Genomic DNA, 15000 nt, shown 5'->3' with positions numbered 1-15000 from the left:
TGTCAGTATATGTATATACAATCATGTCCTTTGAATGCAGTATTAGAGTATTTTAGCTCTTATTCCTAGCAATGTAGGTGTTTCTAACACCCTAGTCATATTTTGTGACATTTATAGTTTTCCTTTTTGGTAACACATTGTCCACTGTTGTCTACATCAATTATATTTATATATATATACTAGCAGTATCGCCCGGCGTTGCTCGGGTTTGTAAGGGAAATAACTATAAAGCATTTTTAGAGAGTTATAGCCAAAAAGTAGAGAAAAAATGGAAAAAAAAATTATGGTAAATTTTTTTTGAGAGTTAAAAAGGTGGAGTTGCGCCCCCTAGACAGTTTGTGGTTCGTGTTTCTGATTCTCGACTCCATGTCGAATTTATCGATTTTTTCAGAATGGGGGGAACTTTTCAAAATTTCGCTGCGTTAGTTTGAATTATGACATTGGGCAATGTGTGTGTCAAGTTTCATCAGAATCGGTTGAAAGCCGTGGTCAGGGAGGGTACAAGCAAACAGACACACAGAAACACGCACAGACAAACTGCCGTTTATATATAGAGAGATGTGTGTGTGTGTGTGTGTACTCATCATCATCATCATGTCCTCTCTTCCACACGAGTATAGAAAAGTAGAAGACATTTTGTCAAGGTGCCATGCAGTGAGATTGAAACCAAAACTATGTGGTTGGGAAGCAAACTTCCTACCACACAACCACACCATGCCACATGTATTTGTATATATACATACGTGTGTGTATATACATGCTATTTACTATTTTACTTGTTTCAGTCATTTGACTGAGGCCATGCTGGAGTACCGCCTTTAGTCAAGTAAATCGACCCCAGGACTTACTCTTTGTAAGCCTAGTACTTATTCTATCGGTCTCATTTGCCGAACCGCTAAGTTACGGGGACGTAAACACACCAACATTGGTTGTCAAGCGATGTTGGGGGACAAACACAGACACACACATATATATATATACATATATACAATGGGCTTCTTTCAGTTTCCGTCTACCAAATCCACTCACAAGGCTTTGGTCGGCCCGAGGCTATAGTGGAAGACACTTGCCCAAAGTACCACGCAGGGGGACTGAACCTGGAACCATGTGGTTGGGAAGCAAGCTACTTACCACACAGCCACTCTTACACCTGTGTGTGTGTATATATATATGTATATATACATACACACACATACATGTATATGATTATTTTCATATGTCTTATTGTGTGGATGAATATATATACATGTATATACACACATACTCAGACACACACACACATATATATATATATACATATATGAGTGTGTGTATGTGTCCATGCATATAATAATATTTTTGCATATCAAATTATATATATATATAAAATATATATGTATGTATACATATGTATGTATATATTCATACATATTATTATTATCATTATTATTATTATCCTTATGCCCACACACACAGAGCTCTATATCCGCTGATATCCCTATCCCACGCTGTGTAATAATAAAACATATATTTTTGTCACCACAATAATTAAAAACTACTTTCCCATAACTTCTAGCCACGGATAAACTGTTCCGAGCACTGATATGAATATTTAAACGTTTATTAAATCCTGTTTTTCATTATATTGTGATTTACCGAGATAGTTGTGTACTTTGGTTTGATGGTTTGTCTCACACACAAACTTATACACATACACACACATACACTGACGCATATGTATATATATGCATGCATGTATTAATGTATAGAAAAACTAATGTACAAAGACGAAGCAATGAATACACACACACACACACATATAGATAGACAGATATAGATATAGATATATATATATAGAGAGAGAGAGCGAGAGAGAGATATGTATATATATATATATGTATGTATGTATGTAAGTATATATATGTATGTATACATATATATGTATGTATGTATATATATATGTATGTATATATATATGTATGTATATATATATATATATATGTATGTATGTATATATATATAAATGTATGTATATATATATATGTATGTATATATATATGTATGTATGTATGTATATATATATATATATATATGTATGTATATATATATATGTATGTATGTATATATATATAAATGTATGTATATATATGTATATATATATATAGATAGATAGATAGATAGATTTATACATAGATATATGTATATATACATATAGATAGATATACATCATAATAATCATTATATTTTGTATCTTTTTATTTGTCTTACTTGCTTACGTTCTGGCGTTTTCTAAATTTTCTTGAGAACAATCTTTTCTTAGTGGTAAGTCCATAGGTGGTCTACTTCTAGCATAATGGATGTCCACTTAGTGGTCATCCCTTTATATGTATGTAATATATACATAAATATATATTTAAATACAAGTATGGCTGTGTGGTAAGAAGCTTGCTTTCCAACCACACGGTTCTGGGTTCAGTCCCACTGTGTGGTACCTTCGGCAAATGCCTTCTGATATAGCGTCACACCAACAAAAGCCTTGCAAATGGATTTGGTAGATGGAAACTAAAAGAAGCCTGCTGCATATATGTATATGTTTGTGTGTTTGTATCTCAGTTTGCCCCGCACCACTGCTTGACAACTGGTGTTGGTTTGTTGATATCCCCATAACTTAGTGGTTCAGCAGAAAGAGATTGGTGGAATAAATACCAGTGTTAGAAAAAAAGTACTGGGATCGATTCATTTAACTAAATGCTCTTCAAAGCACTGCCCCAACATGGCCATGGTCTAATGACTGAAACAGATAAACGACATATATACACATACAAACATTTTATTTTCTTTCTGCATTCCTTTCTGCTGAAGAGCATAGGCTTGAAGCGTAAAAGACTTTCTCACTTCTCAAGCGTTAAACTAATACATCTGTTTGTTGTTTATACACCCATCTTCGTCTTTTGTTTTTTTGTAAATCCCACTATTTACACTCATACATACACAAACATATACACACACACATGTATATGTAAATGTAAGCTTCAAGGATCGAGGTGTAGGAAGTAAATAAGCTTCAAGCAGTCCGTAGAAGGTATAACAACAACATGCAGCAGGACCAGTAGTGGTTTATTGAGATAGAAGCTTGTAAATTTTTCCCATATTGAAGTCCGATAAGCTGAAAATAGTTACTTTATAGTTCTCAATTAGCAGATGGGATTGGTGTGTGTGTGTGTGTGTGTGAATAAAAATCTAAAATTAAGGAATGGAGCAAAAAAATCCAAGCTATATATGTTTCATAGCTATCGAAACCTCAGAAGTAATAATTATCCAAACAAGGGGAAATCCACTAGCCACTACTCACCTGTATAGAATTTTGGATATAAATACATACATACCTACATGGCCTAGTGGTTAGAGCAGCAAACTCATGGTTGAGGGATCACTGGTTCGAATCTCAGACTGGGCGATGTGTGTTTATGAGCAAAACACCTAAGCTCCACGCGACTCCAGTTGAAGGTAATGACGAACTTCTGCTGACTCTTTCGCCACAACTTTCTCTCACTCTTTTCTCCTGCATCTTGCAGCTCACCTGTGACGGACCAGCGTCCCGTCCAGGTGGGGAACCTATACGCCAAGGAAACCAGGAAACCAGCCCTATGAGCCAGGCGTGGCTGGAGAAGGAACAGACAACAACAACAACAAATTATTTGGACCTTGGGTATATGCTTAGTAGTATGCTGATTAAAGCACTTTCACCGTTTAGGCTACCTGATGTCATCCACAGTAATGATATAATTGTCACTAGATCTACATGAGGAATTTCACAGTTTTTGAGATTTGTAATGATTGAGGGGAAATGGAAAATGGATTTAGCAAGTGGCACCAGTATGCTGAAAATAGCTGCCAGAAGATGTCTACAACATAAATTTTCATTGATGCACATTCATTGAAATCGGGGGAATGAACAGAAATTCTAAGCCCTCATACAGATAATGAAAAGAATAACAAATTGAAAAACCAGACATACCCGTATTGTCACAATTTCAAACTTTGTGAAAATGTCACTTAGTTCTCATCAGTGAGTTTTACTGACCCAAAGGTTGGCATTAAAAATGGTCATTGCACACTTTGTTGAGATGGGCAGTTTCTATGACCCATGGATCAGTAAGAATCGCTGAGGATAACTAAGTGGAATTTTCACAAAATTTGAAATTGTGAAAATACGGGTATGTCTGGTTTTCAAATTGCTATTCTTTTCATTATTGGTATGGGGGCTTAGAATTTCTGTTCATTCCCCTGATTTCAATTAATTTGTATCAGTGGAAATTTGTGGTTCTACTCATCTTCTGGCTGCTATTTTCAGCATACTGGTGCCACTTGATTATTAATTAATCATTTTATTTCTTGATCGTTATTTATGCATGCTATACCACTTAATATTATTGTAGACAATATATCCTCAAGGCAACTTTCATCAATAAATATCTTCCACAACTCAATATGAACACATAACATAATACAGAACACTACTAACCTTTCAATTAATACCACTAACCCACTTAAATCCCATACACCGTTCACATTACACATCTATATCTACCCTAATTGCACCAAATCCAGAACTACTTACCTCCTTTACATGTAATCATTTTACTAAGGGACTAGCAGACCTGACACCATTCATTAATTTGTGTGCATTCAAAGTAATGATTAGTAAATTCACGAAACCAGTATGCTTTTGAATCTCTTTAACAATTCACAATAATGACTTTTATTACTTTTACTCCTACCTCAGTTTATCTAATTATATATATCTATCGTTACTTTTCATAAAAGCCTCTACTTTTTTTGATTTCCAATGTGCATTTTCGCTTATTTCTCTTCTTATACATTTCCGCCTGTAGTTTCTATTTTCTTTTTGTAACATATTTCTATTATATATATATATATATATATATATATATATGAGATAATGGTGTCATTGAGACCCAAAGGTGTCAGGTAATGCTGAATAAGTGCTATAGACAGACCATAGTTAAGTTCCAGATTCGGTAATATTGTGAATAAAGGATTCAACATTGGTTCTATATCAGCGTGTGTATATAAGAATTTTTTGCGTAGTAAGATAAAACACCAAGGCTGTATAGATATCAGAGCATTTATAGATAGAAGGTCTTACAACTATCTATCTATAAATGCTCTATATCTATACAGCCTTGGTTTTTTATCTTATTACACAAAACATTTATATATATATATATATATACTTTATTTAACAAAACTGTCCGACGAACGGGAACGTGAAACTCCGAGTAACAGGTTTTATTGAATTTCTGCTGCTTTTAAATAAAGCATATTACTCTATCCTTGGTATTTGAGTACTCTTTTTTCCACCTTGTTTCACATTTATGTGTTTACTCCGGTATATATATATATATATATATATATATACATACACGTATGCATGTACACATATATATAACTTTTGAATTGATTTTACAAGATTCATTATGTGAAATTGTATGTTAAATTGTTGAAACAGATGTTTTATGTTGACATGGCTGCTTTGCCAGAAAGAAACACAAGCACAGATTCTGTTTCAATTGTTTTTATTATTAGTCAACTATTTTACTAATTAACCAATTAACTAATTGATTAGCTGATTAATCAATCAATCAGTCTCCCATCTGGTTCATCATATTCCTTTCACTGTTATTGATGACCTCGTCAAAGTAATGCTCTCATTAATCCAGATTTGTTATGCTGTGACCAGTTTTGGATACATATGAGTTTATACCTATTATACAGGTTTATCCGCGTATGTGTGTGCATATATGTATGCACCTCGCACAGTTTCGGTCAGCCCGAGGCTATAATAGAAGACATTTGCCCAAGATGCCACAGATTGGAACTGAACCCAGAACCATGCGGTTGGGAAGCAACCTTCTTACCACACAACCACTCTTATGCCTATGCTCTCTCTCTCTCTCTCTCTCTCTCTCTCTCTCTCTGATACACACACACACACGTATGTTTGTATGTATGGATCGATGCAACTGAATTAGAATGTGTATAGTTTATCACTAGTGTGTGTGTGAAAATATGTGTGTGTATATATATATATATATAGGTGCAGGAGTGGCTGTGTGGTAAGTAGCTTCTTTACCAACCACATGGTTCCGGGTTCAGTCCCACTGCATGGCACCTTGGGCAAGTGTCTTCTACTATAGCCTCAGGCCGACCAAAGCCATGTGAGTGGATTTGGTAGATTGAAACTGAAAGAAGCCCGTCGTATATATGTATATATATGCGTGTGTGTGTTTGTGTGTCTGTGTTTGTTCCCCTAGCATTGCTTGACAACCGATGCTGGTGTGTTTATGTCCCCGTTCTTAGCGGTTCGGCAAAAGAGACCGATAGAATAAGTACTGGGCTTACAAAAGAATAAGTCCCAGGGTCAGGTTGCTTGATTAAAGGCGGTGCTCCAGCATGGCCGCAGTCAAATGACTGAAACAAGTAAAAGAGTAAAAAATATATATATACAAACACACACTTATATATATCTATTATTCTTTTATATGTTTCAGCCTTGAGGCTGTGGCCATGCTGGGGCACTGCCATATACATTAATTCATATATTTGTTTTCTTGTGATTTGCCTTGCATTTACTTTGCATTGTCTGGCTTTACCACAATCCTTTATACAATTTATATACACACACACACACATGCATATACATACATATATATATATATATATATGTGTTGTATGTCTGGTGTATTTGTGTACATACATGCCCTAACAGCACTAGTTTGACCCTAATTGTCTTTGATAAGCCAATTAATAAACTATTTGTTATCCGATCCTTTCTCTTTTATTCTTCCTTTCATTCCAGCTAAACTACCATATTTGGTGAATAGCACTGACCTCTGACCTTTCGGTTGTGAATTTTCTTTTGCGTCCTCACAACTAAATCTTTTACTTATGTTTTGGGGTTAGTTTCTTGTCTGTGTGGGTGTGTGTTTGCATGAGGGTCTGGAATTTGATATATATATATATATATATATATATATATACACACACACATACATATATACACGTGCATATATATATATGTGTGTGTGTATGTGTGTATATATGTATGTATGTATATTCTTACACATATGAATATATGTATATATATGTGTGTATACATGAGCATATATGTGTATGTGTGTATATATATATAGTCATAGGAGTGGCTGTGTGGTAAGTAGCTTGCTTACGAATCACATGGTTCTGGGTTCAGTCCCACTGTGTGGGACCTTGGGCAAGTATCTTCTACTATAGCCTCGGGCTGACCAAAGCCTTGTGAGTGGATTTTGTATATATATATATATGTATGTGTATATGTTTGTGTGTCTGTGTTTGTCCCCCAACATCGCTTGACAACCGATGCTGGTATGTTTACGTCCCAGTAACTTAGCGGTTTGCCAAAAGAGGTCGATAGAATAAGTACTAGGCTTACAAAGAATAAGTCCTAGGGCCGATTTGCTTGACTAAAGGCGGTGCTCCAACGTGGCCACAGTCAAATTACTGAAACAAGTAAAAGAGTATATATATATATATATATATATATATGCCTGTGTGGTAAGAATCTTGCTTCCTAACCACATGATTCGGGGTTCAGTCCCACTGCATGGCATCATAGGCAAATGTCTATTATAGCCTCAGGCTGACCAAAGCCATGTGAGTGGATTTAGTAGACAGAAACTGAAAGTAGCCCATCGTATATATGTATGTGTATGTCTTTGTGTCTGTGTTTATTCCTTCATCAGTGCTTCACAACCGGTGTTGGCATGTTTACATCCCTGTAACTTAGTAGTTCAGCAAAAGACACTGATAGAATAAGTACTAGGCTTACAAAGAATAAGTCCAAAAACCCAGCATGGCCACAGTCAAATGACTAAAATGAGTAAAAGAATGAAAGAATAAAAAGAATTGATTCATTCAACTAAAATGCTTCGTGGCATTGCCCCAGCATGGCCGCAGTCTAATGATTAAAACAAGTAAAAGATGAAAGACATCTACATACATTTATCTATCTATCTATGATGATATGTTTCTACTTTGCTTATTTTCTTAGGCCCTGGAAGCTATGACATCAAGTCAAATATAACTCTATCCCAGAAGCAATCTTTGGGAAAATCTGAACGTTTCCAGCCTGCAATCTTTAATGATGTACCTGGCCCAGGTGCATATGAGGTAAGTGTTTTATCTATGTTATTAAACTGTGTATCATGCTTTTTGTTCTTGGGTAGCAAATGTTATTTCCTACTTGCTTACTCCAAGAAAGTATGGAAATTGGTTAATATTTCCTTCTGACTTTGCTTTCCTCGAATTTGTCCCCACTTGGGTTGCTTAGAAGTGAACTGAGCTGTTGAGCTTACAATCCCTGTATTTATACTGCCATCTATGTTGCTAGAATGCTCTAGAAATTCTTGAAACTTTGAAAAACTTTGAAAAACTTCTTTAACAACTCATTGCTGAATTTGTCTGAAATCATCATCATCATCATCATTTAATGTCCACTTTCCATGCTAGCATGGGTTGGACGGTTCAACTGGGGTCTGTGAAGCCAGAAGGCTGCACCAGGCCCAGTCTGATCTGGCAGAGTTTCTACAGCTGGTTGCCCTTCCTAACGCCAACCACTCTGAGAGTGTAGTGGGTGCTTTTACACGAGGGCCAGTCTGGCGGTACTGGCAACAGCCATGCTTGAAATGGTGTTTTTTAGGTGCCACCTGCACAGGAGTCAGTCCAGCAGCACTGGTAACGACCTCGCTCGAATGTTTTGTTCATGTGCCAGTAAGGCGACGCAGGTAACGATCATGCTCAAATGGTGCTTTTTACATGCCACCGGCACGGAAGGCAGACAGCTGCTCTGGCAGTGATCCCGTAATAGAAAATAGGTCAGTTTCAAACCATTTTGTCCAGGTGACAAAAGCAAAGTTTGAAGGGAATAGTAGTCACTTCCTTTGATTTCTAGATATGAGAAGCCAAGAGGAAATAACATTTACTGACCAAAGACGTAATTAAAATTCTGCTGCGCATTGTTATCATACATTTCCTGTAACTATTTTCATTTTTGATAATGCTTCTTGGGAGGGGTTAGCAGTTTTTTTTCCAGGATCTGTTGCTGCTATTGCCAGTTATTATATTCGTAACTATAGCTGATTTTTAACAGTTGTAGAGATTTACTGTAACAATTTTTAAGAAATTTCTGTTTTTCCATTATCACTATCAATTTTCTATAAAAGTTTTTAAGTAACTATTGCTGTTTTTCTTTATTTTCAAATTTTGCATAACTGTTTTCAGAAAATCATTGTTGTTTTACCATATTCACCTCTAATTTTGTAATAACAGTTTCTCAGCAGTTATTGCTGTTTTTCAATTTTCAATTTTTGGCATAACTGTTTTTAGGAAATTATTGTTTTACCATATTCCCCTTCTAATTTTGTAATAGCAGTTTCTCAGCAGTTATTGCTGTTTTTTTTAATTTTCAAATTTACTAAAACAGTTTTGAAGCCATCATTATTGTTTCTTTTTCATTTTTAAACAGTTTTTACTGTTTTTCTGTATGACTTTCAAATTCATTATTACAATTTTTTAGCATCTTTTCCCTATTTATTCAAATTTACTAAAAAAAGTTTTTAAACAGCCTTTTTTTCTCTTTTCCAAATTCAAACATGTTAAAACAATTTTATAATTATCGTTGCTAGGTTTTTCCCAATTTTATTCAAATGGTTTTGAAGCAATTTTTTCTGGTTTTTTTTTAATTTTCAGAGTTGTTCCTTTTTTCCTTTTTATTTCTAAATTTGCTAAAGCAGACTTTAAGCAGTTGTTGCTGTTTTCTAAACTACTAATTTGTCGTAACAGTTTTTTAAAGAAACAGATACTGTTTTGGATTAACCATTGCGCATTTCAAAGTGACTTATTCTGTTTTATGTAGCTAGGGCTCATTGTTTTTTCAAAAATCTGAATAGATTTTTTCTAAATGGCTATTGTGGCCCTTGCAGTTTCCTTGTAACAATTGTGGGCTCTGTGGTGGCCCCTTATCTGCTGGAGGGAAGAACAGGGTGGCCAAAAGCTTCTTTGATCAGATTGAGCAACAAGCATTTGGTTATTTTTTCTTTTTTTTTATCATTTTTCTTTGGAGTAATTTCTGCAGAAGGGAAAATAATTATGCGATACATAAACAAAGAGTGAAGACAGAGAGTTTGAGATTTCCAACATTGTTTGAAGAAATTTCAGAAGCTGAACAATTTTAGCAATATTGTGTGTATATGTGTGTGTGTGTATTATTATTATTATTATTATTATTATTATTATTATTATAATTATTATTATTAGATAAGGATATTGTCAACAGTGACTTAGAAAATTCAACTAGCTAAGACACCATCATGCGATTGTCAACAACAATAATACTCTATAATGTATAGAGTAACCCATCAGGTTAATGTAAAATCGTCTTTTTTTGTAACTGAATATTACAACAAACATTTATATATATATATTGGTAAAAACGGTAAGATAACAAAAGAAAGAAAGAGACGTCAATATTATGTAAATAGAGGAAATTTATCTATAAAATAATATGTTACAATTATTCAATAGTCAAGATAAAACTCTGAGTTTCAGATGGCCAGATAACCGAAGAGATGGTGTTGTTTCCACTTCGCCATCTGAAACTCAGAGTTTTATCTTGACTATTGAATAATTGTAACATATTATTTTATATATATATATATATATGGGCTGGACACGTCGCCCGGCTCACCGATAATCGGTGGACGCACGCAGTTGTCGAGTGGTACCCGTGTGAGCGGAAAAGACCACCCGGAAGACCTCCACGACGGTGGAGTTGCGATTTCAGGAGGACGATTGGGATCACGTGGATGAGAAAGGTGGGATCCAGAGAGGAGTGGACAGCGTGCTGTGACCAGCGGTGTCAAATGGACGCCTGACAGACTGGTCGGTCAAGGTGATCAAAGTGATATATATATATATATATATATATATATAGAGAGAGAGAGAGAGAGAGAGAGAAACATTAATGTGTGTGTATGTATATATATATGTGTGTGTGTGTGTGTGTGTGGTGTATGTATACAATTTGATATTTTGTTGAATTTACCTGTAATTCGATTCACTTTGAGACCAAAACTATGAAAAAAATTTGGTTAAGAGACTTTTGTAATATTATGTCCAAAAATGACATTAATATGTTGATAAATAAAAAAAGTTTGAGTTGTTTCATGAAACCAGTCTAAATTCATGATTATTTTACAATTTAATTGAAACACATAAGACATGTATTTTGGTTAGAAATATTGTAACCAAAAGGTTAATTCATGATGATTTTTGCTTAAGCTGTTTGCTCTTCATTGGGAATAGACCATCATAGGTCCATGTCTATTGTTCTTAACTCTGAGCTGTGTTCCTGCTTTGCTCCAGTTGAATCTCTGTTTTCTCCACTCTGCCTTGATATATGCTATGTCCAGTTTTTGTAAATTGACCTCTGTGCCACCTCCTTTGTAGATTTCTGCTCAGGGCCTGACATGTTTCGTCATTTATTTAAACAACTAGCAGTATCGCCTAGCGTTGCTCAGGTTTGTTTCGACCCTTTAGAATTGAAATTTTTGAAAAGTAAAAATTTTGCATTATGTAGCTTGTTATTCTCTTTAAGTGAACGTTTTTCTAGTTGAGATACACCGAAAAATGGTGACACAGCAGTCAAAAAATTGTAAAAAATAGGGATTTTCATAGAAAAAAAAGCACCTTTTTGATGTAAATAATTTTTGGTCTTAACATGGTCCGATTTGAATTTTTTCTTCTACGGAAGAAAGAGCAAGCCTTCTTCTATCATACTCTCAATTTTGGTCAACTTGTTAGTTGAAGGCTACCAAACCTGCCATACACAGACAACTTCAGCTTTATATATAGAGAGATATGTACTTGTATGCACAACACTGTGTGAATCTGAGTGACTCAAAAGAGATTTAAATATCAGAAAGCCTAGCTGTGAGAGAATTATAAGAAAGTAAATATATCTCTTTTATGCTTTTGATGTATGATACAAAAAAAAAGCTGTATGGGAGATTTGTAGCCTACCATTTTATAGTTTGTTGACCACATGGAATTTCCAAGGCAAAATTATACTAATTAATCTATCTACTAAAGTGATAGTCTAATCATTACTGATTTTCTTCATGTATATCCCTTATCCTGAAGCCTTAGCAGCGGTCAATTCCTGGCCAATATGCTACTGTGATTGACATAATCAGAAGAGGCCTTAGCATGGCTGTCTTCCTTCTTAACTTCAGCCAGCAGGTCTTGACTGTGAGAACAGTAAGCGCCCCACAGAAAAACTCACTTCCCATTTGAGGGAGGTAAATCTCTAGTCTGATCAGTATACAAGGGGCTGCTGAAAAGTTCCTGGCTTTGGGCAAAAGAAAATACAAGAGGATCAATTAATTATGATTTTATTCAACATATCCCCCTCTCAGATTCACACAATTTTTACAGCAGTCGTTCAGTTTTTCTGAGCCCTGTAAAAAACTCGGAAGGCTAGATCTCAATCAGGCCTTTCGCAGTACCCTTAAAGCCAGGAACTTTTGAGCATATATATATATATATACATATAGAACGCCCCTACACGCAATTTTTTTCTCTCCTTGTTTCTTTTCTGTGTATCTTTCTGTCGAAGAGCGTAGGCTCGAAACGTAAAAGACTTGTTTTATTTATATTCCTGAGTGCCATACTAATACATTGTTTGTTTGTACTCCACCTACCTTCGTCTTTTGTTTATTTTCGCAAACCTTCCCGTTATATATACATATATATACATATATATATATATATAATTTCCAGGGTTCAGGAGAATATATATTTATATACTGTTGTGTCTGGGGAGAGTCATTTTCTTTTTGTGCTTTTAATGTAACATACTCACAGGAAAATAAAAATAAGAAATAAGTGGAAATTTTACTGGTGAGTGAGTTACATTATAAGGCACAAAAAGAAAATGACTCTCCCCAGACGCAACAGAATATGCTTCAACACAAGAACTCATATAAAGAATCTTGCAAGCCAAATCCAAAAACGAAATATATATATGTATTATTTAATAAACACAATATATGTATTTATGCGCTATCTATTACTTTCATGCCAGACAGTGTTTGTTGTCCTAGCACAGTCATCAGACACTGCCCACATGGCATAAGGAACTAAAAATGGGATGATAGGATAAGAGAAAAAGTAAGAAAAAGCAAGTAGTTTGTTATGCAATGTGGACAGTGCCTGATGATTGTGCTGGGGCACAAGACATGTTAAAAAATACTTTCTGACATGTTATAAAAACATGAAACTAATAGCATCACATAAATACATATATTGTGTTTATTAAACAATATTTATCTCTCACCAGATGGAATGTACTTTTTTTTTTGTTGATCTTACCATCACAGAACTGTACACAATATATATATATATTGGGTTGTCCGGAAAGTTCATGCCGATTTTTAAAGGAAAGAAAAAGGTCAATAAATACTTGCCTTTACATTTTTAATCAACCAAATATGAGCCATTTTGTTGCACAATGCATCTCCATCTTTCCTTTAACTCGAAAATACCCTCTTCCCAGAATTGAGGTGGTTTCATGGCAAAGAATTCATCAAGGTATCATTTTACGTCATCCAAGGAATAGAAATTTTTACCATTAGGACTATTCTGCAGAGACCTGAATAAGTGGAAATCCGAAGGAGCAATATCTGGTGAATATGGAGGGTGGGGTAACACATCCCAGCCGAGCTGCAGCAATTTTTGTCTGGTTCCCAAAGCATCAAGTGCCGAAAGTGAACTTTCTTATCTTCCATTTTAAAGGGTTACATAATTAACACAGGTTATAGGAACATAAACCTTCTTCCACGAAAGGATAGCTTAAACTGTGCTCTAAATGGAGGTGGAGTCAAATCCTATTTTATGGAACTCAACCATGTTCTAAAATAAGTCAAAAGTAAGCTACTTTGAATCGGCACAAACTTTCCGGACAACCCAATATATATATATATATATAACCACCACAAACCCACAAGAGAGACAGAGAAAGGCAGAAACAAGGAAAATGCCACTTATATTTGAACACTATACAAATATTCTTTTAAAAAAACTTTTCATTTAATTTTTCTAAATTTAATTATTTTAATTGTTACAGTTGAAAAAGTCCCAATGACTGAAACCGGTACTGAAATGTTCTTTATAAAATTATTTTAGCATTTTCTATCTTGACTTGTTTTTTCATATATATATATATATATATATATATATATATATATGGTCAGGTCAGGGATCTCGTCACAGGCTGATGTGACCTGTAACTGGTACCATGTAAACCGGTCTTACATGTTTGATGGTCAAGTGGTCAGCAACTAAACCATCCTCCCACCCCCTTGAGTAGCTTGTTATTCTTGTGAGGAAGGTGTCTGGACATGCTGTGGGACTAAAAGCAAAACCCTTATCAGAGGGTGGATGAACTTCTTGTGGGTCAGTGGCCATCCAGTTGGGGGAAATTAATGGCAAACCACCCCAGTATCTCTGCCAAGAAAACACCAAGAGACGTTGTGAACGAAGTAACACTGTGGCTTCCTCTGATGAGTGAACTCAGATTTAATTGGGAAGGCTTCCGTTGGGGTGTCGTCATCGTGCCGCAATAGCATACAGTTCATGATGACGATGACAAATCTAAGCAACGCTCTAACGACTTTGCTAATTGGCTGGTTTAGAAAGTCGTTTGTGGATGGCTGGAGTTTTGGTTGGTTTGTAGTGTGGGTCTTTATGAAAAAGAGAGAGGAAGAGAGAGAGAAAGTGTGTGCATCTGTGTGTGTGTATGTGTCTGTGTGTGTATGTGTCTGTGTGTGTATGTGTCTGTGTGTCTGTGTGTGTGTGTGAAAGAGAGTGTGTAGACGTATGTAAGTGAGCAAGAGAGAGTGT

The 15000-nt window shown here is 35.2% G+C and overlaps 1 protein-coding gene across 1 annotated transcript in view; it reads left to right on the top strand.

Moving 5' to 3' along the window:
- The window catches only part of LOC115225473 (sperm-tail PG-rich repeat-containing protein 2-like), a 604424-nt gene that overhangs the window by 414531 nt on the left and 174893 nt on the right, over nt 1-15000 (top strand). The window contains exon 7 of the mRNA XM_029796428.2: nt 8093-8211. Coding sequence (XP_029652288.1) covers nt 8093-8211 — 119 coding nt within the window. The remainder of the gene's footprint in view (nt 1-8092; nt 8212-15000) is intronic.

The sequence above is a fragment of the Octopus sinensis genome, linkage group LG27 (assembly GCF_006345805.1).
Source record: "Octopus sinensis linkage group LG27, ASM634580v1, whole genome shotgun sequence".
NCBI lineage: Eukaryota > Metazoa > Mollusca > Cephalopoda > Octopoda > Octopodidae > Octopus > Octopus sinensis.
The sequence above is the reverse complement of the archived record's forward strand: the minus strand, read 5'-3'. Positions and strand labels throughout refer to the sequence as shown.